The sequence below is a fragment of the Ischnura elegans genome, chromosome 5 (assembly GCF_921293095.1).
Source record: "Ischnura elegans chromosome 5, ioIscEleg1.1, whole genome shotgun sequence".
NCBI classification, from domain to species: domain Eukaryota; kingdom Metazoa; phylum Arthropoda; class Insecta; order Odonata; family Coenagrionidae; genus Ischnura; species Ischnura elegans.
In genome coordinates, this window is record NC_060250.1 from 25,875,681 (window position 1) to 25,901,616 (window position 25,936).

At 40.9% G+C, this 25,936-nt stretch overlaps 1 protein-coding gene across 4 annotated transcripts in view; it reads right to left on the reverse strand.

The window, feature by feature from the left end:
- The window catches only part of LOC124158608 (dorsal-ventral patterning protein Sog), a 325,901-nt gene that overhangs the window by 203,275 nt on the left and 96,690 nt on the right, over positions 1 to 25,936 (reverse strand). For all 4 annotated transcript variants that reach the window (XM_046533780.1, XM_046533779.1, XM_046533777.1 and 1 more), the window contains exon 3: positions 618 to 721. In XM_046533780.1, coding sequence (XP_046389736.1) covers positions 618 to 721 — 104 coding nt within the window. The remainder of the gene's footprint in view (positions 1 to 617; positions 722 to 25,936) is intronic.

Sequence of the window (25,936 nt, forward strand, 5' to 3'; positions counted from 1 at the left end):
AGCTATCTTTGCTCATATTCTCAGCACCCTGAAATATTTTTTATATTTTATTTATAAGTCCTGTTAAATTTGACAATTACAGCTCGGTAAATCCGATGAATGTTAAAGTAATTTAGTATATCTAGTTAACGCTTGTTTTAATCGAAGAAAATCCGACAACTGAGAGATTAACCCGTTGCGCTATAATGCCCGTTGCGGAAGTTCATGACGAGTCTAGCTCGTCATGAACTTCCGATGCCAAACCGCTCAATGACGAGTGTATCTCGTCATCGGATTTACGTAATTTTAAGACTATTTAGAGGAACAATATAATTATTTTGAAAGCTTAACAATGTTAAAACATACATAGTATATATAAATAATTCATTTTCCATGAAACACTATGCATTGGAAGGATTAAAATGATTTTATTAGAGTAACGATAACTGTGGTCTCTATGTTTAATAATCACATTATATTTTACGGTTCTACGTTGATTACAAAATATCATTTCATTTCCTATCATTTAAAAGAGAACCACAGAAAAAATAAATAGAGAATAGGAGCACGATATTCAGAGAATTAATCGAAGTGGAAGTGGTTAAGAGTGTAAGAGCAGTATTAAGTGCAGTGCTCACCCCTCTGCATTCGCAGCGGATGCAGTACATGACGCCGAAGGGTGGGCCGAGGTCCGCGAACCACGTTGACCCAATCTCGTGCAGCTGCTTTCCAAGCTGGCATTCTGTAAGGAAAGAAAAGAAAGAGAAATTATGAGGGCTAATTGCGATAATGACACAAGATTACTATTTGATTGACGGTTCAAAACCGGTGAAGGAATAATACGAAGCACACAGAAATTTAAAACATCAATTTTTCACGCCAACAATGATTTTGCCGGAATTCCGGAAAATTGAATCATCCAGGAAATTTATGCTAGAAAAAGAAGCCAGTATTCTCCGGTGACAGTATAAGCAATATAAATAGGCAAATCAGGGCTTGTTTTTGTCAAAGGAGGCTTACCCTAACAACTGATGGAATTCTATAAACAACTCACAGATACAAAAATTACGAATTAAACAAATGGATGAAGGCTTGCCTGAAATAAAATTGAAAGACACTAATTTCCTGGATAAGTTCCCACTAATGAAACACGAGGACATTTTCAAACAATATCAGCCCGTAAAAAACGGTCTGATACTTAATGCCAGTCGGAAAATTGAAATGGCTGCGTCGGGCACAATTCATAATGCTTTTACGTGATATTTTTTTATAAATAAATATTATACATACTGATTTAGAGGAAATACAACTCTCGATACGCATTCACACCGAATCGAATACTTTAATAATTAATAGAAAATATTTTTGCGGGTCGAGAGATGCCAATCCCTGCTCTAGTACACTTTTCCGAGACGCCTAGGAAGATTCTGGGGGCGTGACGTCACCGCGGGGAATAAGTGTATCATGACGTCAAGTTGACATCTTGTCGTCCTGGTCGTTGACAATGGCAGCCCGCTGACCCCGTCAGATATAATCGCCAACTCGCTCACGGACGAGATTTATTCCCCGGCATTCCTCACCTCTTTCAGCGGGGAACGAGAGACCCGATGGCCGGGGGGACGCGAACCCTTGACATTGCCCGAGATATTGCATTCCTGGCGTCTTTGACAGCCGTCCGATTGGACCTCAGTCACCTCTCTCACGCCCACTTCCTCCAACCTCTAGGAGCCACCGTAATACCGCGAACAAAACAGCCTAACCATGTTAACGTGAGCTATTCCCTTTAAGGCAAGGGGAGATCCATTGATGTTTCAACAGAGATGGAAATTAACCAAGTTACTAAGGACGTCTTCCGCGAAAGATTTTTTTTTTAACCATGACATAATTATAAAATTTCAACTATTCTTCATAATTTACTAGTTTATTCCAGAAGTAAAATTTTTTTCTCACTTTATTCCGTACTGTCTAAATATTCGCTATACTTCTGCTTGAGTTTTTATTGAGTATATTTATTATTGATTACTTTTCACACCTAATAATCTGAACTATTCTGTACCATTAAATGATGTAGGCTAAAACTGTAAAAAGAAAACACATCTCAAAATTGGACATCACGCACTGAACTCGTACATGTTTCATTTATTTAGCGTAAGTTACTAAAAATGCTGCAATCTCGTAATTACTTCCTTTTAAAACTGTGTTTTAAAAGTAGATCTACTGAAATTTTAAAATAGTAGCTAAAACTGGGGTAATTTATACATTGGAAATATACCATCCCTGATTACAAACCGATGGACATCAGCGGCGCTAATATCAGATTCAAATTAACATTATGAAACATATTATTTAATATCTTTAACTATTTTCCTGGTAAAAAAACCGCTAAAAGCAATAAAATAATGTTTACAAAAATTACATTTAAAACAGGAAAATCGTAATCAAATATTGTCTTTAATACTAGTGTACATTCCTGTCTCAGGTGCAGCTTGCATTGCAACATTGAAAAAAATCTATAACCTATTCCACGTAAAATTTATTTATACACATGGTTTTGTAAAAGAATTACTTATTAAGTTGAAGCTGTATAATGGATGATTCCCAAAATTAAGTCAAAACCCCAGTCATTCCAACTGATATTGTATAGATCTCGTAAATGTAATGATTTAATGTGGCCTACCACCATTCACTTACAACGTTGTTAGGTCCATTCAAACGCTTGCTTCATAAAATGCTCGGAGGGTAGCTGAGCTAGCGGACGTGATTTTTTCGCGGACCGCAACAATTGACTGGCGAAATCTGCCGCATTCCTGATGAAAAATTCAAGAACTTTGGCGTCCAGTCGCGGACGAGGAGGGAATAGCGCTGCGGCCACGGAACCTCACTCCCCTCCTCTTAATTTTCACGAAGACTCGAGAGAAGTGACGTCACCGCCTCCGCAACAATAAACCCCACTCCTCATTCAGCCTCAACATCTGCGGGTGGAAAAAAAATACGTAGCGAACGAGATCTGCAGGCAGCGACACGACCTCCTCACGTTCATTAAGACGCCCAACGTGAAACGTGCTTGTTCACCTTCCTTACGGTGCATAGATATATAAATGGTAACAACCAAATTTTGACTGACCTCGTGACCACGCACAAAAACATTTTCCCATTAACCCCATCAGAAAATGTACAAAATTAGGATCATTACTGCAATACAGTTGATGACTGATGTCTAGGTCTGAAGAGCAAGGTCAGGAAAGAGAAATTTTAGACATCTTCGCAGCTGCCAAGGCTGAAAAGGAAAACCTAGAACTCACGTAATTTCCCAAGCTCACTGAATTATCCACAGCAAGGTTTATCACTTGTACGCTAGCTACTTCGACATTAAACTTCGCAATGAGCGCGTAAATTTAAAATACAATTTTTATTCACATTAAATTTCTTTCTGACTTTCAGAACAAAAAGAGGCATCGGACTTAGAATAAATGCCCTACTGACGATTTTAGTAACTAACTTATATAATATTACTAGCATTTAGACAATTGAGAAGTTACGTGGCTTCAATTCCAGCGTTCACTTGCGGCATCTGTTTTGGAATACTACATCTACATCTATTAATACTGCACCTATTTTTAAGACTTTGCCGCCTTTAACCAATATGCCTTAATAATTCCCTGGCTGAATTGAGAAGTCACGTAATTTCAACGCTATCCTCAGCTTGCACCTACTACGCGGTGATATCTTATTATAATGTTTGTAATAATGATAAATAAAGTAAATTGGAAGCAATGTGAGTATTTAGAAATTATTGTCTCCTTAAAGTTGTTTTTGTAAATTAATGAATTGTATTTAATGTTGAATCTTGGTAATAACTCTAATTATAAATATATTATTTAAAAAGATTTATTTTTTAATGTAACTTCACCACCCCGAAAACAGCGTATTTTAGGCCTTTAAAGCGGGGAAATCTATCGAAAAACGACTAAGTAATTTAAAATATAAAGTAAATAATTATATGCTCAAATACTACGCAGAAAGCGGCATTATTTGTACGAAGACTAAACTACGTGTGTTTTTTCAACTTCCATTTTGTTGATGCCTTGTAATTTATCACAAAATGTTTTATCGCAATGACCACTGGAAACTGGAAAAAGAGGTCAAATACTTTCCAAGCACTATTAGTATTTTAACACTGTTATGAGATGAAAATTTCAGGTTCATACTACGAGTACACCTCGGATGATGGGTGGGTTAGAAGGGTCGGTGGAGTCGCGGCGCGCTCTGCAAAAAATGATGTCGCCGCGAGAGAAGAAGGCAGAGCACCATTACGACCATCAGGTGACCAAGCAAAAGGAAAGCTACTCCGAAAAGCAAGAGCGTGAACTATGGGATGGGGGCACGGAAAACGCCCGCGAATGCGGAACTGTAGTGGCGTACAGAGAGCATCGCATGGGCAATAAACAGTGCAAGGAGCGGAGGTAAGAAAACAAGTCCTCCCTTCCAAACCTGCATACGCTTGAGCATAGATTCAACATGGAGTGGGACCATGTAAACAAGAGACAGAAGAGTGCAATAGGGGAATATGTGAAAAACTGTAATCCTTAAGGTCTACCTCAGACTACATCTGAGCTAGCATCTAGTTTACTACTGATAGCCAAAGGCGTATCTAGGGGGTACGTGCCCCCCCCAGACCCTTAAAAATATGGTCTTCAATACGGTCCCATTATCATTACGTTCGTTTTGTATTACGAGGTATCCTTGTGCCCCCACCAGAACAAAATCCTGGATACGGCCTTGCTTGTGCCCCCCCAGAAAGAAATCCTGGATCTGTCCCTGAGTGATACCATACATTTTCATATTTAGACCAAGCAATACAGCTGAATGAAGATTCTTAACATTATCATCAATCATATTAATGCCTCATTTTGTTGATAAGTGAACTATACCAGAGTAATTGGAGTTATAGATAAAAAATAGTTTACTCAATAATAGTAAGAGAGAAGTTATTAAATAGGATGAAGAGTCTAGTAATAGAAAATAATTTATGACCGTCGCAATGTCTTAAATATTATAACTCGAAAAGTATCTTGTATGAACAGTTTTGGTGAGTCTTCTGGAACCTACACTCTTAACTCAAAAATTTTAATTCCTCTTCCTAAAAGCTAAGGGATTAAGAGTAGATGCAAAATTACGATTAAATATCGAATATAGTAGCACTTTTGATGAATGACCCTGATGTTATCTGTCATTTTTTTATACTGGTAGTTACCTGCATCAATCAAATGTCTAAAAGATGAAGCTCCCATTATTTCATAGTGTTTATTAAAAGGGACATTGAGACTCCGATGATAGCAGCAGAGTAAAAACTAATGGAACAACTCGAAACGAGGTGCAGAAGAATAATTGGATCGACTGAGTAATTAACAAGACCATTCTATGAAAACTCTTAGGAAGAATTGGATGAGAAAAAATACATAGGAGGCGTGTGAACTAGGAAAAAGTATTGGTTGTCATAAGATTAGTTGATTGGACAAGTGAAGGGAGAGCTCTGTCCACTTAAACTCAGGAATGGAAACGTAGGTAAAGGCCGCTATACACGGGAATGATTTCATTCGCATGATCATTCAGCATGATCATGCGCATGATCATTCACCATGTATGACGGAGCAATTCGCGAATGAACCTTCATGCGCATGATAATTCAGTGAAAATTAGAACAAGTTATTTTTTGCTCGCATGATCCTGTGAATGCATGATCATTCGCATGATCATTCACCGTGTATAGCGGCCTTAAGCAAGGTTGCTGTTGAAGTAGGTTTGATGGTGCTGAGATATAATAAGCTGAACCCTTGAGGGCCAAGAAGAGCTAACAGAAAGGTATCTTTCCAATTCTCTTCTAATCCGAAGACCCAGATGATACGGTATATGGGAATTGGCAGGGGATGTCAAGGGATTGTGGGATCAAGGATGAAGCACCTCATTGAGGGCGGGTGGGGTGAGTGTGCCTGATTGCGTAGAGGGGCGCTCCCGAGGATGCAGCGGAGAAAACATTAAATACAATCGGAAGGTGACGTCACTGCTCGGATGAGAATGACGTCACGACATCCTCCCCCGCCCTTCGTGCTGCAGAGGCAGCAGCCGTCTGATGACGAGCGGCTCGGATGTGCGTCTCTTTCAGAGGCGCGGTGGAATAAGGAAGGGGTGGGGGCGGATGTGGGAGGGGGAGGAGGTCATCAGAGAGCGAACCAACAGCTGCTGGGGCGCCTGCCTCGCCCACCCCGAGACGAGGAGATCGCAGAAGAGCCAATCGACACGCACTGTGCGCATTCTGTACATGGTTTTTTTTTTCCTTTTCCAAATCACTCATTCTAGATCCATTTTGGCGGCATTACCGTGGTGTTTTTTTTCAATGAAAAGATAATATGATTAACCATAAATCTTTCCAAGCTGGTACAATGCTATTCATATTTGCTGATAGATCTTAAAAATTTGCGTTTTAATACGATCACAAATATGATAGTATTTCCTGATAAATAGCATTGCACACAATATTTAATCACCCCACGTTGAATAATGCGATCGGTGATCCTAAAAAGTCTAATACCCCGATTCAATTTCCAATTTTTTTCAATAATTGCAAATGTAGACACTGGTACATATTTCCAATTAGTCCCTCTAAACTGATCCCTTACACCATTTTGCCGGGGGGATAGGCACTAGAATGCGTGTTTTCCACGATCAATAAAGAACTTGAATAAATTATAGGCGGAGCTTAAGCTTGAATCACAATATAATTTTTTCCGTCAGTCAGAGCGATAGCTTTTCAGGACCAAAAAGGTGATCGCTAAAAAATGAAATTCTGAATCATATGGTCATTTCCACCGTCCCTATTTCCTTCGCTTCTTCCGTAGCTTTCCTTATTTACAAATGTCATTCCACTAAACACACCCCATTGAGACGGCTTGCGGGGTAATATGAAGATTTCGCCTTCCCCTGATTGGATGCGTTGGGCTACGGCCTAGTGTCGTTAGTCTTTCTCCCATGTCGGATCCAAGGTCTTTATGAATAAACAACTTAAGGATGGATGACGATATTTGGTGGAACTGAGTAACAGGAAACACAACCACTGATACACTAATATCGCAACGTCCACAAATGTTTTGATGGTCTGACCCAGGTTTCGACACTCGTCTGATTCAGGATTATGCACGGATGCTTACTAACAAAACTCTCTTACTCATTCTCAACTGCGGTGTATTCCATTATAAAGTTTCTTGGACAATTCAATTTTACTTATACCACTCCTATTTTATGTAACGTGAACCAGGTTTCGATGAGTATTCATCATCTTTAAATTCACGCCTGAAGATGATAATTACTCATCGAAACCCGGGTCGCGTTATATAAAACAAGTAGTGGTATAAGTAAAAGAGTATTGTCCAAGAAACTTGATGCTTTTGAAGTTGATATGATGGTGCTGGGTGATAATAAGCTGAACCCTTGATGCTCTAGTGGAGCTAAAAGAAAGTTATTTGTCGATTTCACTTCTCATCCGAAATACCCAGAGGACACTGTGCATAGTAATTGGCAGGGGGTGTCAAGGGATTGTGAAATAGAGAGTGAAGCACCTCAGGGAAGGAGGGTGGGGTGACTATGTATATGTGCGTGGAAGGGATATTTGAGGATATTAATATTTAAGGCAACTTTGAGGATGACATAGTGTATAGTGTCGAAACCTGGGTGGTCCCCATAAAAAAATTGTGGAGCATGCAATATTAGTGTATCTGTGATCATGTTTCCTTTCCAAATAACTATAAATCGTGCGAATGAACTTATATCGGAGTACAAAGGATGGTGATGTCGATTAGGGTGGTCTTCTTGTAAGGTGCATGCGAGGAGGATGTCGTGGGGGAAGGTGGCGTGCAGTGGCGTAGCCAAAGGGGGGGGTGGTCCATAGGGTCCGGACTACCCCCGAAATATAAATACGCAATTATTTTCCTTCATAAAAGAAAACAAAATATTGAAAAATCATGAATTTACAAAATATTTCCTTAACAAATGAAGTTTTTTCGATAGTGAAAAGTGTTAAAATTAGTTGATAACCCATTACTTAGTATGTACCCTGCTTTTCAAAAATTTACACCCCTGGTTTTGAAGCCCCCCCCCCCCCCCAAACGTAATTCCTGGCTACGCCACTGGTGGCGTGGGTCGGAAGGTGATGTGGAAGGAGGTGTTGGAGAGAGGAGATGTCCCTCCACGGTGTATTAGGGAAGGTGGGCGGGAGACGAGAAAGCTCTGCTCGAAGCCTCTTCGCGACTATTTGCCGAGGCTCCCGCCACTTGCCAACCAGCCAAAGAGCTCTCTCTCCCCGCAGAAAGAGCGCAAATAAAAAGTGCCTCCTACTTAACACCCCAACTACTCGACTAATGGCGCCCGGAAGGGGAAAGTCTGCACACACACACATGAATGAACAGAGGCGCGCTCTCCCCGACGACGAATCAAAGTTCTGCCTTAACTTTCCGGAGAAAGATTTCAACACATGAATGAGTTAAGGCGTCGCGGGAGTTGTGACGCGCGGTTGTCGACGGCGATGATCCTCAATGGGATTCGGGAGACAACTCTCCATCAATGGCTCACTTTTGTCGGAGTTGGCTGATGAGAGATGACACGCAGGCTAGATAGGAAGCATGAGGACATGATTAAGTGCAAAGGTGAAAGTCAAGCAAAGCAAACAAACTTCTAGTTGTTAGCGTTTCTTTATAACAATATCAATCTGATTAATGGATTTAATTTGGGTGAGCCAGGCCTTTTATCTACTCATCATCTCATCATTCATAATGCATTCGGCATAATACAGAATACCAATCTCACAAAGACGTAGTACACAAAATGTGTAAGGAATTAATTTTTAAAGGCGGTATATCAGGTCATTTCATCATAACTTATAAAGGAAAGTCTAATCACTACTCAGTAATTGCTCCAGCCCAATTAAGTGCTTCAGATTCATCAGAAAGATGATCTTTGGCCTCGCTTTTGTACCAAGCTACATCGTTTATCAAATTACGTGAACGATACACACGCTTATACGACCATTTTAAAGCATTTACTTACTTTATATGCTCTCAGATATGTTGGTTCAAAGGAATCTTTGAGAACGTGCCATGCTGAGTTCGGGACACTACGGAAATGAAAAACTTGTCACGTCCGAATAGGTGATATTATCTGTTTCCATTGAATCCGGTACGAAATATCACCGGTGTACGCTTAACGGTAAGGAACGACGTAAGTGATACAGGAGGAACTGCCATTAATATTGAACGAAAACCTAAATTATTCTCATTTTCTGAGTATTCGCACATAAAATTCTAAATAACCACAAAGATTTTTCAAAACGTTTTGCCGATTGTGCAGAAAATGATCACTTTTACATCCGATTTGTCCTACTATATAAACGCCAATTACTTACACACGTTCATTCTACGAAAAATTGAAATTTTAATACAGGATTTTGATGAATGGAGCAATTGGTCTTGGTAAGAATCATTAATTGATTGCAGGTTAGAGGTTAGAGAAGTTATGACCCATTGGTAAAGTATAAAAAAACCTGCTATACCTTGTGTAAGGCTTGTATGACTATTCCCTGAAAATAATTTGATAGAGGACCAAGAAAATGCTTATTTTCAATTTCTTTTGCCTAATTTTACCATAAAATGACCATCTGCCACAACCAATTTTGAAGATGACATAAAATTGAAGAAAAGGAAAATTATTTTCATTATCAAAGGGGAATGAGCGCAAACTATCTCACTAATTATAACAGAAATGAAAAGATTTCAAAGACCAAATCGCCGCTTCCTCGAACATCCGCAGCAAAGCAAAAGAAAATCTATAACAACTAAATATTTTTCACAATAAAGGCGCAAATTCACCTCTTAATCAGAAGATAAAAGAGTACAGAAAACTTTGATGATTGCAAAGAACGGGGAAGATCTTCCAAAACCAAGGAAAACTACCGCACTAGTAACCTAATTAGTAGCGGCGAAAGGAAAAAAAATACACTCCCCGAAAGAGGTGATATAGTTGGATACGTTTCCTCAATCTTCCAATAGATAACCAGAGATATAACGACGAAGCAACTTCTCCGAGGATAAGCAAGCGAGGATTCGCGCACAGAATGCTCGGATCCGAGGAGCGCGCGGCTTAATTAAGAGCGGGGCCAAAATCCAGTTCCAAGGGCAAAGGAGAAGTTTAACGAGCTCTCATTCTGTTACCCGGAAAATTCAAGCCCAAGTTTGCTCTTTCTGAAAGTCAGAGACACAAAGAAAATCTAGCTCGTTTCAAGCGCAAAGTAACAATTACTTTCTTTTGTGAGATATCCGAAGGTTCATTCAAGGGATGAGAAAATCAACACAAACAATATGATGATATCTCCATTCATATAGATGGATACAATAGCCCAATTACATCAAATCTGACTCACAATTAATAAAGGATCATTCATACAATTGCACAGAAACTCACTAAATCAAAATTATCATCCACTGACTCTTTTTTCCTACAAGAGCTACTAGCTTGGGATTGAAGGCCAACAATGGAACTTTATATTGAACTCTCTCGTGGAAGATTATATGCTCAAAAGAGACTGAGGAGGGAGAAAAAATGTTTTGTTTCATAAAAAAAGATATAATTACATCAACTAAAGTGAAACAAATCAGCAAAAACTGAGGTCTGACCCCGACCACAAGTGAATTATATTCTCCCAAAAAACTGGATAATTTAGAACTAATTCTGTAAGAGGAGTAACCGCTAATGGTAGAAGAAGTAAAATACGTATAGTTCTATATTATACCCCGAGATTGTTTTCAGGCGATCATTGGTTCACTTTACGTTATTATAATTTCATTTCTAAGTCGCATTTCTACAAGATAATAAAATAGACTTAAGTATTTTAGAGAAGGATTTCACTCGAAATACATTCAGGCGATTTCCGCACCATATAATGGCACACAGACCGGCTACCGTGCTAGCGTACCAGAGCATTAGCGTAAGAATACTATGAATGAAGTTCCGTCGCCAACAATTGAGCGTAAACTGGAAGACGTATGCGGAGTACGAGACACAGTTTTCCCACTAAGGGTGGGGCCTTAATTTCAGGAGAAATAAAACTGTATTTATGCCCGAGACGTGGTTTCAGATGACAATCATTGTATCGGTTGGTTGCGGTGGTGATTTTGCCGACGTGACCCGCATTAACGAGAGAAAATCGGCATTGGTGTCACTGCAGAAGCAGCAACTGTGCCTAAAAGGAATGCGGGATAAAAATCTCTTTGGCTCACGCTTCGTCTTTCTTCACCGCCGATCGCTAAACGGAATCATACGATAGAACACGTGAAAGTAAAACAAATGTGGAGAGAGAAACGAAAGCTTGCGCAAACTTTTGAGCACAAAACTCGGGGATTTGGAACGATCTTGATCTCTCCATTGCTGCCAAGATTTCACCGCATTCGCTCATTGTTGATAACGACGGTTTCGGCACTGTTCTCTAAACAATCATATCCTCATGGGGACTACATCGAGGAGGACAAAACCCGTCCCATTTCGTCTTCATTTTTGTTTATTATTTTTTTATTTCTATACCACAGAAAATGACCCTATATTGGCCTTTTATATTGGAGTTTTCCAGCAAGTTAATCATCAGATGAATACGAACCTCCAAGCCCTGGATAGGTGCAACCTACCTATACGGGACTCGCACCCGCAACCTCTTGCTTAGCAATCGAAGACTTTATCTCTCTGTCACTGATAGTGAGACCGGCAGTTTAGGACCGTAGCCACTAGGAAAAATTTTAATCGTTACTCAAGGCCGTTTTACACGGGGCACGGAATTGCGCAGGTAGAACTGCATTAATTTCTAAAATGTCGTGGAATTGCGCGAATGCATGAATGAAATCAGAACAGGGGCTTATTTGCCATCTCACGTCCACGCATTCTCGCATGTGTTCTAGCAATTCACCGCTTTACACGACGCAATTTTGACTGCGCCTTCGTAAACACATCAGATTGTGAAATTATGTGCCCCATGCACAACGGCCTTCACAGATGCCCGCAGCGCGATAAAGAGGAAAGAGCGACCCATTTGTTCTAAATATTTAATATACGATATTGAAATTCGTGAAAAATAGCATTAACATGTTATGAGCTTCACAAATCGCACCATCACGAATATAAATTTCGGCTAACAGCTCCTATTTTTAGCTTAATTCTGCGTGAAATTCGGATCACCCTATCAGTCAGCGACGCGAATGTTGCTCTAAGAAGGCAGGAGCCAAGTGGAAAGGTGACGAAAGAATTAGTTATGAGTTAACCGCACAATTTTATTTCATAACTAAGGGAAAATAATTGAGTTATTCCCTCACCATATTAAAATTCGACTAAGTAACCACAGCTACTTTCAAGTTTTTACAGGTGAGAAAATTTGACAGTGGATTTTTTATGGCCATTCTCAGTACACTATTAAAAAATAGATTTTGTTATTTCCACTCACTACCTAATCGATTCTGCATACCACATATACAATTAATGTCCTCGCTTACAGGAGTTCATTCGACCACCGAAAATAAAGACCCACGAAATTAATACATACGTGTTTACGTCCATTTTTTGTATGATACATGTCCGCGATAATTTATCGAATTTGGACGAGCCAAAAAAAAAGAATAAAAGTTTTTAACACGCTTGGCACGCGTGCCATGAGGGTTCCCCCCTTCTCCCCACCGAGAGTCTATTGAGTAGCCCTATAAGAATCCGCGGCTTGCTGTTTCGAAGGAGGAGTAGGGGTGCATGAGGATGGAGATGAATGGGAGGGGGAGGGAGGTAGAACTCCCCCACCCCCTCTCCCGAAGGAGGGGGAGGGAGGGGGGGGGGAGAGGTCATCGCCCGTGTGCTCTCTCGCTGGAAGGAGGAGCGAAGATGCTTCTTCAGCTTGTGTGTGTTGCTCGGGGACGCCCCCGCATTTCGCCAGTAAACAGCTCTCAGCGGGGAGGTGGGGGCTGGAAGGAGAGGAGTGGGGAGTGAGGCATGCTGCTCACAGCCCAAGAGGAGATGAGCTCCATGGTCCAGGCGGGAGGCTGTCTCCCGCACCATCGTCGGTAAAATACATGCCGCAACTAATACCGACTCCGACCACGTAAACGATTGATGCGTCAATAGGGAAATATATAAGTCAAAATTTTAAAGAGACACTCAATTAATCGGCATAATACATACTGTAGCCTATACATATTTCCAGAAAATGCATTGTCTTGGCACTCATTGCATAGATGTCTTCTGGAGGAGGAATGCTGGTAACAAGAGCTCGGGATGTGGGAGGAGACCTTTGTGAGACATGTTTCGTAGGGGAAGACTAGGAAGATTCAGTCTTAAGTCTTTGGTCCCCCGCACCATCGTTGGCAAAATACATGCCGCAACTAATAATGACTCCGACCACGTAAACAATTGATACGTTACTAAGGAAATTTATTCGTCAAAAATTTTCAAAAGACAGTAAATTAATCGGCATAATACATACTGTTGCCAATACACATTTCCAGAAAATGCGTTGCCGGGGCAACATGTAGGTGTAAACTTGTTCATAATAACTTGAAATTCCGAAGGTGTCCATTGGTGAAAATGATGTTAAGGGAGAATAATAACTCCATATAAGTTTAATGATAAAATGAGAATAATAGCTTGGTTCTGATTAGCACCTATTCTTAAACAAATAATGTCGACAAAAAAGTTGAAAAACAAAAAAATGATTGGAACTCGCATCATATCTAAAACTCTAAATGAGGAAAGAAGTTCATTCTACGCTGACCACTGTAGTAAATGTTTTAAGCAAATTGTCTCTAATTTTTCGATTGCCATCCGAATTTCGACATTTAATATCTTCCTTGTGGTTTCTATGGCCCCAAACCATGATTATGAGAAAAGCTTAGCAAATTGAAGTCATCAAGTATTGTTTCATTTTCCAAACATCGAAAAATTTCAAAATAGTCGCCACCAATACAGTACTCCTCGTGATTCTACGCAATAACGTAGCAGGCGGTGGGTAGCGGACCTCGGAAGACGCGCTCAAATCTCACGCCTCCCTCTCTTGGCAAGGGGCTCACGCACTCATATATCTGTCTCCCGCCCAGGCGCCATCTGCCTCGCTCTCGCTGACACACGACCTCTCCTCCAAGGGAATCTCCTCCCACCCACCCACACTCTGCGCGCCATGAATTAAAACGCTCGCCGGTGTGATCTCCGTTTCCGCCGCAGCGGAAAAGACGGAATTCACGATCCCAGAGGAGAGTCGCCCGCCCCATGCGAGTTAATAAATGTTTCCAGGGTGCGCCTCCAATGTGCCCCTTCCCTCCTCCTTCCCCTTCCATCCCCCCTTCTCCACATCAACCCTTTCCGTCTCCCAACCTGCCACGAAATCCGTGGAAACGATTTTGCGCGGTTCCCAATACTCCGGGAACTTCGCGGAATGTACTCTAAGGTATCCGAGGGATAAGTTGCCAGTTTATCTTACTTAATCTCCGCACTTCCCGAATTTTATTATTACAAAACGAACAAATGAATCCTATGCCTAATGAATCATATGCCCACTGCAGAGGCGGATCTAGGATAGGGACAAGTGGGGGGGGGGGGGGGTAGTGGGAGTCCGAACAAAGTTACCCTTCTATCTAGTGTAAATTGGATATCCAAGGGGGGGATATAGCCCCCTTAGTCCCTCCCATAGATCCGCCACTACCGCGATGCATACTGGAGGGTGTGGGTTGCCAGGTGGGTCGTACTCTATACTTATCAGAATTATTCCCATCGCGAATCTTCAAATTTATCTTTGGGGAACTTGCTCGTGGCTAAATAAATATATTATTATTTGTTCTAATCCAGGAAAACAGGAGTTATACTCTTTTGAAAATGAGACGGGAGTGTTGAAACCGGTTGAGGTTGTACCAAATAAATCTGTATGGAACAGCTGCTTTTCCGCAAAGTGGCCAAAGCTGCCTTGATCGCAACTGTCCGTATTTCTCACATTAATCTTAGAGAGAGCGCGACCGAGAGCGTCTGATCGAGACCTGATCGAGAGGGTGGCCAGCCAGCATTAATCTCAACACCAAGCCGATCACGCCCCACTCAGCATTTTTGCGACCTATGAAGTGCCGGATCAATTACTACGTTGCTTTCAAATTACTAGCCAATTTTTTCCGTCAATATGTACGAGAGTTTTCCGGAGAGGCAGAAATGATTTTAATTTATTTCTTTTAAATTTAAAGTACGTTCACTTCTAATCAATAGAAATATTTTAAAATACTCAGGACTAGTTTCTTAAAGTAGTGGAAAATGCAAATTTTCTTCCACTTCTTTTCAACCTACCTTCTTTTCAAATTTTAAATACATCACAATATCGCCAGAAACATTAGGACTTATTAAAAATATTTATCTCCACATTTAAAAGATAAAATAATGTAAATGAAAAAGGGTAATTACCACATTTAAAGAAACCTAAAATAGTAAGGAGGGAACTAAGCTATAAATTCAAAGGAGCAAAATTTTTTTATATTTACATACACACTTACACGATCAAGTACAAGTGATGGAACTAAAAAGACGGAGGTTCTCATTCGTGACCATTAATTTAATCGTATTTTACACTAAGATTTAATTTCCTTACGAAAATGAACTTAAGGTCACTTAAAAGAGAAAAATTCTCTTATGCATATCGATTATTAGTAAATTTTCCACCTTAATTGCATTCCTGAAGGCATTAAAGATAATGTCATAGATAAACGCTAAATCATAATAACTCACAGGAAAACACACATCCTCAATCAAAGAGATCAGATGCGACCGATATTTAATGGGGAACTTGCCTGTAATGGCCACATTAAATCCTTCGCAGATTTAAATCTCAAAAGAGTTCACTAATCCCGACTCATTTATAGTATTCACAAGGTGATTTTTCACGAAGTGGGCCACCTCGAGTAAGATTATTTCCGTGCCCAAAGATCATATATTTTTGAATGGCTCCCAAATGGTTGGTTTGCGCCGAATGTGTGGTCTGACTCGGGAAAATTTAACACCCCCTCCCCTCCCTCCTCCGCCCCTTTTACATCACTTCCCAGCCGTGCAATTTATACATAACGGAATAAAAGATGCGGAAAATGGACCGTGACACAAAAATAGCCAGTGACGCATTGCACCGCATTTTGGCCCGAGCCACCCGCGCGAGAGGAGCCGCAATCTTCGGCGCTCCGAGACGCGCCATGCGCCACGGAGACGCGGGAGGCTCCGCCACCCTCCGCACCGGGTGCGGCTCTCTCCTGCATCGCAGGTAGGACGCCGGGTGGCAGCAGTAGTACTAAATCCTACGGTCCTACATCAGAGGTTAACTTTATGAATAGAATGTTATTGTTACAGAACCCTACCGGTTAGGGTACGTTTCCATGCAGCATTTGAGAAGGTATTCCGTCAGTCCCTTCAAGGACTTCCCTCTTCAATAGGGTAGTTTCCTTCATCAAAGAAAACAAATCCTCCTCCATCCTCCGTCCCTTCAAGGACTTCCCTCTTCAATAGGGTAGTTTCCTTCATCAAAGAAAACGAATCCTCCTCCATCCTCCGTCGTATCAGCGCTCAGAGCCTCGCCCCAAGGTCACCTCACTTGCGGCAGCGGGAACCAGAACGACGTCACACGGGAGTTTTCCCGGCATTCATACTTAGCCGTCGCGTTTTCGTGCGCTTGAAAATTTTCACTTTTCATTTAATGGCGAAAAATAGATATCATCATTTAAAAATCTAAAAGTGTGAAATACGTACTCCAGGAGTAATAATCTTTCGATTTAGGCAAAAAAAAAATAATAGGAAACTACCCTATTCACATTAAGGACTATTCTCTCGCATCCTATCTAAAAATCCTACTCTCTTCCTTCCTCTCCCTCGTTTACCCAACCTTCTACCCCCTAACCTAGTTTTCAATATCCCCTCAGTACTTGTTCAACCATACCTTCTGTCTCCTTCGCATCTCATCTAGAAGCTGCTTCTCCTCACCCACCACGTCCACTTCCGAAGTAAAGATGATATTTCCAGACAAAGCAGTATTTATCAATGATAATAAATTGCTTAATAGAATTAATTCTCTGCCATTTTCCCTGGATTTACACTGCTATGCAGACATAAAAACAACAGTTAAGGGAAATTTACTATTTTTTAAAGAGAAATACAAACGTTTAGCCGACAGTCCTCTTTTCTTAATGGTCGAAAACATAATGAACAATGCCTTGTATAACTGTAGTCCAGAGAATGATGAAATATATAAATGCATCAGAACCCAAATTAAACTTTGAACAGAGAAATTCAGATAGTCTATGCGGATATGGACAGAACGAGTAAAGGAATTGCCATCAACATCATTAATTCGCTGGAAACTAATTTCGTTGGTAAGAATACATTAACATTTTAAATTGACCGAGTTCGGGTTATTGGCTTGTTCATCGGATTACGAATTTACGGGAATGGGAGACGTGCCATCGCCATAAAACGATTCTCTCTCGGATGACGCTTGCGACCGCAGGGACCTCCGAAAGGGAGTGGGATGTAATGTTTGGCGGAGGAAGGGAGAGGGAATGGGTTATCTGAGGCAATAAGCAGCGTGGAGTTCATTCCAGAGAACTCTGCACCTCCCTTATGAGCAATCTTGTCTTCCCCCATACTCATAGAATCCCTTCCCACTGCAACACACGTTCCTGAAGGCTCCGAATGAGACGACTGTTTAAAACATCTGACACCGGGTGCAAATTTGATTGGCTGAAAATACCTAAACATAGTCGCATAATTATACTTGGTAGATCTTTCATATGGAGTTCCGTCACTCACTGTGACCTACACTTGGAAAGACTTTGGTCTTAAAAAGAATTTTCAGGACCAAATGAAACGTGCTATAACATGCCTCTATGATAGTTATAAAGAAGTCAAAGGATCTTTTGTAATTATAAATGTACTGTTAGGTACGTTTGTCCTTTAAAATGCCAAGTGAATCAAAGCTTTCACCGGCAAGGGATTTTAAGTTCAAGCAAAATCTAATGATGTTACAAGATCCTATTCTAGGAATAATATTTGTCGACTTGAAGAAATATTCCTGGAGTTAAAACAGGAGATGTTTTTTAGGTCCAAAAGAAACGAAGTTGACAAACGTGCCACAAAATATTTCCAAGAAAATCAAAACGAAGCCTGGGGGGATATATTTTTAACTTATAAATGTCAAGGGAAGGGAGGCTTTCGCAGATAAGTGATTGTGAACACAACGAGGTGCAGCGAATGTTTTTCCATTACTCGGGACCATTTCCCTGCCTGGTCGTTCCCCTTTTCCGACCGATTCGAGAGAGAGAGGGGGCTATTTTCGAATTTTTAGGCGAATAAACAAATATTCCTTGCCGTGCCATCTCCTCCTGACTGGTGGGAGGGGCGGCGAGTCCTATCTCCACATCCGCTGCTCTCAATATCATCACGACTGCTTTACGTCAAAGGCTCGCTGGTGCCATTTCCATCCAGCCGCTGAGAACTTGTTTGTCTCCTCGTCCGAGCGAAGGCGAGTGGATGATGGGCGATGCATACACCACGCCGATGTCTATATGCTCGGCGCTCAATAATTTTTACTCGCGGCGTGCCACCTCGATCCTCCTCAACACTAAGTTGACGTCCAAAGATGTTTGCCCCACTTCCGCAGCCATTGCAGCGAGTGATTTCGGCACCGCCTCCATCATTTTGGATTCTCAAAATCTCCGTCAAATACACTCCCACGTTCATTGGTGAAAAAGTATTATCACCATTATGGCTAAGTGATGATGAGCGCCACCAGGATTTACGTTCGTACCCCCACATGGGTAAGACACCCTATTTCACTCTGAGAATCATCAAACTATATGCTACTCTCCTCTATGAAAAGAGAAAAAATAGAGGGACCTAATGCATAGTTAATATAGATAAATAAATCAATACAGGGATAGCTGATCCATTAAGACACGTTTTGAAAGCAAATTAATTTAGTTACATTTAATAACATCAAAGTCATTCAATAGTGAGATGATGACATGTTTTAAAGAATATGGGGTGAAATAAAGATTATTTCAAGAGTTAAAGCAACACGGCCACAGCATTCTAAATCAAGGCTTTCTCTCAGACCCGTGATGAATGCTAGGCTTGGTAGTGAAAGATTTCACTCCGTGATTTGGTCTAACTCGAGGTTATAAACCGTAAAACACCATAGGGAGTATCTCCGTTCAGGGTATTGCAATAAATCCCGGGCATTTTAGCATTTTTTCCCCGGTAATCGCTAAACTCGTAAGGGAAAACGCAGTTCTTACTTACGAGCCTTGTGAAGGTGATAACACGGCTTAGGAAATTAAGGAGCTACAATATCACGAATTTCTAGTTAATAATTAATGAATATGAATGAGATGATAGGCATTGAATACAAAATTAAAGGAAATAATATTATACACACCTATTTCAAAGATGTTACTTCCACAAAATGGTATGCCTACGCTAAGTCAGGATAGTATTATTATCATTAATATCAAACAAATTGCTACGAGTCGAATATGTAGTGAGGTGATCACCTGCAATATAAAGTATATAAATTTCAAAGTACAAAATATAAGATGCCAAATATCAAAAAGGCCCTCACAATTCATTTTTTTCAGCCTCGTCAAAAAAATCCGAGTAAGTATTAATTGGGAAGGGCTCCATTATTATGAACATCTTATCTTGAATACTACAATTTACATCGTAATAAAATGGCCTATTGAAGGGGAAACTTAACTCTTCCTTTTTCACTTTTAATTAATATTAGCATCATCCTTTGATAGTAATTTATCTTCACCTATGCCTTCAATCACCAAGACGTGCCGCAAACTTAATTTTAGATAACCGCAGCGCCTGACGAGATATGTGATCGATTGAAGAGATATTCTCGCTAGGAGTAGGGAAAAAAGAAGACTACATGAGCATAAAGGTGATCCTACTCAATCACAAACATTCTTCCGTGAGTACGCTTTTTCGGAAGGAGAGAGATGAGAGAGTCTATCTCGAGTCCGGGGGACAAACATTCACCATCCGTCGCTCGCACTCCGCACAACTTTTGATTTGCGACGAGTAGACCCTTTGAGGCAATCTCGGATGCATAATTCAGACCACGGAATTCATCCCGAACTCTTTATTTTTTCACCCCCATTCCATCTTCCCTTCCCCACCCTCCCCCTCCGAAATCCTCAACGTTAACCCCTTCCCCAGGGCGGAACAGAGGAGCAGGGGTTGGGGGAGCGGCAGCTTCATAGAGGGAGGGGATAATTCGGTTAACTTACGATTTCGTCGGGAGCTGGAAAGGTTAACGAGCCTCTATTCTTTTCCCATATTTTCCCTCCGAGATGACATTAGTCACGGCGAGCGGAGTTAGACGGCGGGCCGAGCAGAGATCAGGCTCTTCGGGTAAGCACGAGTAAATAAGAGTGGTGTGGTGTGGGATGGGGCGGGTAAGGCGGGAAGCGGACATGGAGTCGGACGAACGACTTAATCCCTGAGGTGATGCATAACGACCAATGGGAAGCAAATCCAACTGGACAAAATGCATGAATAAACATGTGACTTCACGGAAAGACCAGCTCACCTCTGCGCTACGATATGACCGTTGGGAAAAGCAGCTGCCGATAAACTGGACGCCGGGGAAGCGTAAAAAGTTGAAATACTTGCTTTAGGAGTGAGAATAGGAAATACCTGAGTTTTTGGCACCTGTGCATTCGGCCAAGGTTAAATAGTTTAAAACCCGAATCCACGTAATCATTCACCAATTACAACCATTCCTCATGACGTTTTCGTGACAGTGAAGCCCGCTGACATGCTGATTCCACTGATTGAATTGAAAAAAAGGGGCAGTTCATTTCGGCTAAAAAAAATTTCTTCCACAAAATCAGGTCTCAAAAAGAAGAAAAGATTAATACACTTCTCTTTGCTTTAATTAACTAATATTTCCACTTTCTATGTAAATACCGTCATCATTCCGAGGTCACGTTTCACGGTTTGGATGTTGGACTCAACTTTCTTGGACTTTCAACAACCAAGCATCCTCAACAAAGCCATGGTATGGTATTTTGAAGAGACGACCATCAGCTGATGTCATTTGTGCTATCAGAGAACGATAAGGGAAGTAAGGGTGGAGAGAAACCCGGCGTCGGCCTTAGCCTGCTCTAAACGAAAGGCGCCAAGGAGACCACGGCTTAACGTCGAGGTCTCAGAAAAATCTCCGCCACTGTCGGGATTTGAACCCGGTCCCACATGGTAAGAATCCAATCCTATAGCCACTAAACCAACACAATCCCCTTGAATATGATTTTATTAATTTGGAAAGCCGAACGCTCTGATTACATACCGACCACATTTGAGAAAATGCCAAGATGAAAACATTAGTCCAAGGTTCGGAGGCCCGTGATTGCGGTTGGTGAGAGGCTGAGTAACTCGATAACAGCTTATTATCCTTTCGATGAATTATTATTCGCCGGGACACATTCCACCCTTCTTTCACAAGAAGCCGCTAGCTGTACAACAGGTTTTCCTCCGCGCCATTATCCATTCGTAATTTCAATTTTAAATAAAATTTCAAATTATAACATTAAAACCTCCCTCTGCAACTTCAATAAATCATTGTTCATGTCGCCCATGACCATTAATCACTCTTCAACGAACAAGAAAATGCCCTATTAATTTTCTACCGATTTGAAGTCAGCATCTTACTGCGAAAGAAAAAGCGCTGAAGAATACCGCATCTACTAGCCTCTCCTTAATGTTTAAAGGTGAAGATGACTACGACTGTAGCACAAGAAGAAAAAAAACAAAAATACCGTCAGACTTATTCTTCCAACTAATCTCCATACACTTAAAATGTAATTTCTAACGGGAATGGAGCAGCATGAATTATGATCGACAGCATGGAAATTTACACAAATACCTCGCGTTGAATTTTTTCCACGACTGAAACGACTTTACTAAATAACCTCATACAACCTTAACGCGATACGCAAAAGATACGTTTCCTTTGCGAAATACATATTTATGAAAAAATGTGAAAAGTCACGTATTCAACTTCATGGGAATTCAGCGCTAAAATATGAAATACTTTGTAATTCTTATAATTTCGTCGCAGCCCGATTAAATTGAGAGGGCAGTCCTTAAACACAGATAGAGGTACGCTATTTGGGGAACGCAGCGGTACCCTGACGAAATTCTCCAGGAAGTTATACCCCCCTTCCTTGGATTCGTCTCTTCCCGCGCCGCATGATATTGCATTGGCGCATTTCTATCTCATATTAGAATTCCGAGCGAGAATTTTCAGCGGCAGGAATAAGATATGGGAGAGAGTCTCAGAGGGGGGGAAGAGGAGGCAACGGAGGAAGGAGGGCTTGAAGCAGATTGAGAACTACCCAAGGGAGCGGAAAAAGTAAAAGTTTTCCTCTCTCTCACGCGGAAAAGAATGGAGGATTTTTCGATCTCAGGGCCACCCCTGGGGAGTGCTGGAAGGATGGGTGGGGGAAAGAATAGGGCACTACCGGTTGGTTGGACTACGACGAAGAAATGGTGGGGGAATAGCGAGGGAAAAGGGGAATGTAATAGCGCCTTTTCTTTTGCGCAGAGACTCGCAAAATTGAACTTGGATCGGCAAATTCAAGGCAAGCATTTTTATCCTCATTAGTCGCCGCCGCCGCGCGGCCCCTGAGAGGCTAGGGCCGGCTAAATCATGACGCTGGCCACGCCCTTAGGTATAAGCTGGGGACAAGGGTCAAAAAAATATAAAATGCTTCCGGCAAAAATGGGAAAACTTGGTGATGATGAAAAGGGAGCGAAACCCAAACATAAATGGGGGATGGATATTGTGTTTAAAATGACAAAAGTTAGTTTGCAGTCGGTGTTTGATGCTGCACAAATCTGGGACCTTGTAGACAAGGAATATATGCGGACGCAGGTATGCGACTTGAGCCAGCTGCGAGCAGCTTGGACTATTCAGCAATTCCGGATTCCTATTATTATTATTGTTATTATTTATGCATTTAAAATGACCCAAGTTCACTAGCTCGTGGTAAATTTGAGTCGAACCCGGGAAAAAGCACCCTCCCCCCATCCCCCGGGTTAATTGATAAAAATACACCGATAACGGCATGTGGTTTGAAGAAGCATAGGGTAAATCAGTTCGGAACTAGTAACATACTTGGACGCAAGAGGATGCTCCATAGCGAAAATACTATTAGTAGAACAGACATAGTACAGAGATGGTCCCTAAACATGTATTAATAGATTCATCGCGAATTATCGAGTTACGCTCTACATCAGGAAGATGAATGGGAAAAAACTTAGCAAATTTTGAAAATTTAGAAAACGTTTGCGTAATGGATTGGAAAATTATAAAAAAGATGCTGAAGTGAGCATAAATATTCGCTGATCCTGGAAACAGCTAGGCGTAGGATGAGAGGGGCCCAACACGTTACGAAGTAGGAATAACTTAAGGCAGTCCCAATGATAAAAGAGTGAATTTCAAGTTAAATGGTCTTGAGTAATTCATACGAAAACAAGTTCGAGTGAATGTACTAGCTTGTAAGCCATGAGAACGGGACGAAAAAGAGTCATAACAGAAGGAAGTGGAAGAGTTTGAAAGTTGACGCTTTAGAAGTTTGCAGAAGAAAAAAATGACTATTAAGATCAGAAACGAACAAAAGTGTATGCAAATTTACAAAGGGAGTCATATTCAGAGGATTATTAAAGATATAGCGAGATAGGATATGCACTTCAGACAAACTGCTTCGTCGTAGTCATAATAAAAGGAAAATACGACGAGCGAGATCAAATTAAAGAAGCGTTGAAAATTTGGATAGATAACAATATATCTATCAAAGCAAAAATGAATTACCAAGTGCAGCTGTCGATCAATTTTAGGGCTTACAATTACCTTCGTAAGTGAACGCTAGTTTAAAATTTCTTTAAGTGACGACCGACGCTTAATGATTACCATAATGTAAGTAGAACATCACAATTTATCGGATTTAGACATTCAGGCTCACTCGTGATTGAAGGGTCTGAATAAATACCTCGGAGAATAATGTGAATGGCTTAATATTTCTCGGGCTTCCAACTGAGTCAGGCGCTTTATTGCTGCCGACGTCCCAATGAATTACTTTTCCATCGTCATCAGGGCTGATGAATATACCAATTTTTCTTTCATCATCGAACTCTGGAGACGATGGAAAAGCATACCATTGAAACGTCGGTATAAATGTTGATCCTAACCCGGTCGGAAGCCCGAGAGAGTTACATCGCATTGGTTCGACGGAAAAATATTAAAATTCTTCTTATGAATGAATGCGTTTTTCATTAAGTTAAGAGACTTAAAAAACCGTCACTAATTGTAAAAGGCGAAAGGCAAGAAGCGTAAAAAAACATTGTGCGATTTTAACACCATTTCATAGAACCCGACATAAAGGAATTTAAAAATATGCTTCGATGAACTAATGCATGTACGTGCTCAAAATTTGAAGCTTTCACCCCCGATTAAAATAAATTTACCGATTTTGAAAGCATTTTCAGAGCAGTTTTTTAAGAATTGCGGAAGTAGGGCGTAATGCTATGGAATCGTCGAAGTATTTACAACGAAAGCACATAAACAAGTCACATCTTCCGGGAAGCCGTGCGATTCTCGTATCGTCAGAAATAATAATAAAATTTTCCAGTAAGGCGACGGAGGAGGCTATGGACCGAGCTTTCGACATTTTTCCCCGGCGGCTGTGCACAACACGGGTGGACAAAGAGCGGATTGACGGGAGGTGATCGGCGACTGTCGGCGCGGCCAGCGCCGCAGCGGAGCAGACGTGAATTTGGAGCGGAAGCCAGCGGCGAGTCGTCCAACTCGTTGCCACTCTTCCTGCGATGCGCGGAGCGTAAGTAATGAGAATTTACGCACGGAGAACTCTTTCGATTACACAACCCATACGCTCCCGTTGATTCAATTCGTTTCTCGGAGCAGAAAAGTTGGATTTCAATGTGTCGCTCGTGATTCTACTAAAAAAAAGAGGAACGTTAAAATTAATCACTTTCCAAGAAACGCACAACAAGATCTACGTTACACGAGCACTTTTTTGTCACGCTAGTAAGCAGCACGGTCGTCACTTGGCGCGAAACGGACAATTTTTGGGGAAATAATAGGAGACGATAAGGATGGAAATGAATAAATGTTCCAAAAACAGACTTTTTAATATACTTATTTACGGGTGTTATTGAAGTCGGAAATAGAGTTTACAATTAACTGAAGTGCGCATCGAAAATTATCGAGTTAAACGACTGCAACCACAGAGGCGAACACCTCCGGTCAGCTTATGCATGGGTTTCCTCAAAATTTCGCCGAATTTACGCAATATGCCTCCAGGATATCACTGGTACTTTTACTGGAGAATAATTAGAAGTTACTTTCAATACTGCACTAATACATTTGGATGCATTTGAAGACCATTACTGTGATTGTGCATATGGTTACTCATAACAATATTGTTTGAGGATGAAAATGGAAAGGTATTTTAAAGAGTCGTACAAATATAATGACGAAGGTTTTCCGTAAGTATGAAGTATTAAAATATCAAATTCAAGATAAAATCAAAATTGGAGGTATTAACTCGCTGAAAGTGTAACGAAAACAAGAAGCAGAAGAGTTCCACATAAGTTGCATGTTTCACGATTTATTTATCAGCGTAGACTTGTCTCGTCTCTACGATTTGATAGGGCCTGATGATATTTTTTGCGACATAGCTAATCGGCAAAGAATAAATAAGACTGGAAGTAAAATACGAATCCTTGCATTTGAATAAATCATGGAATCATAAGAAATAACAACCTTAATTGCTGTTAAAGATAATGAGAA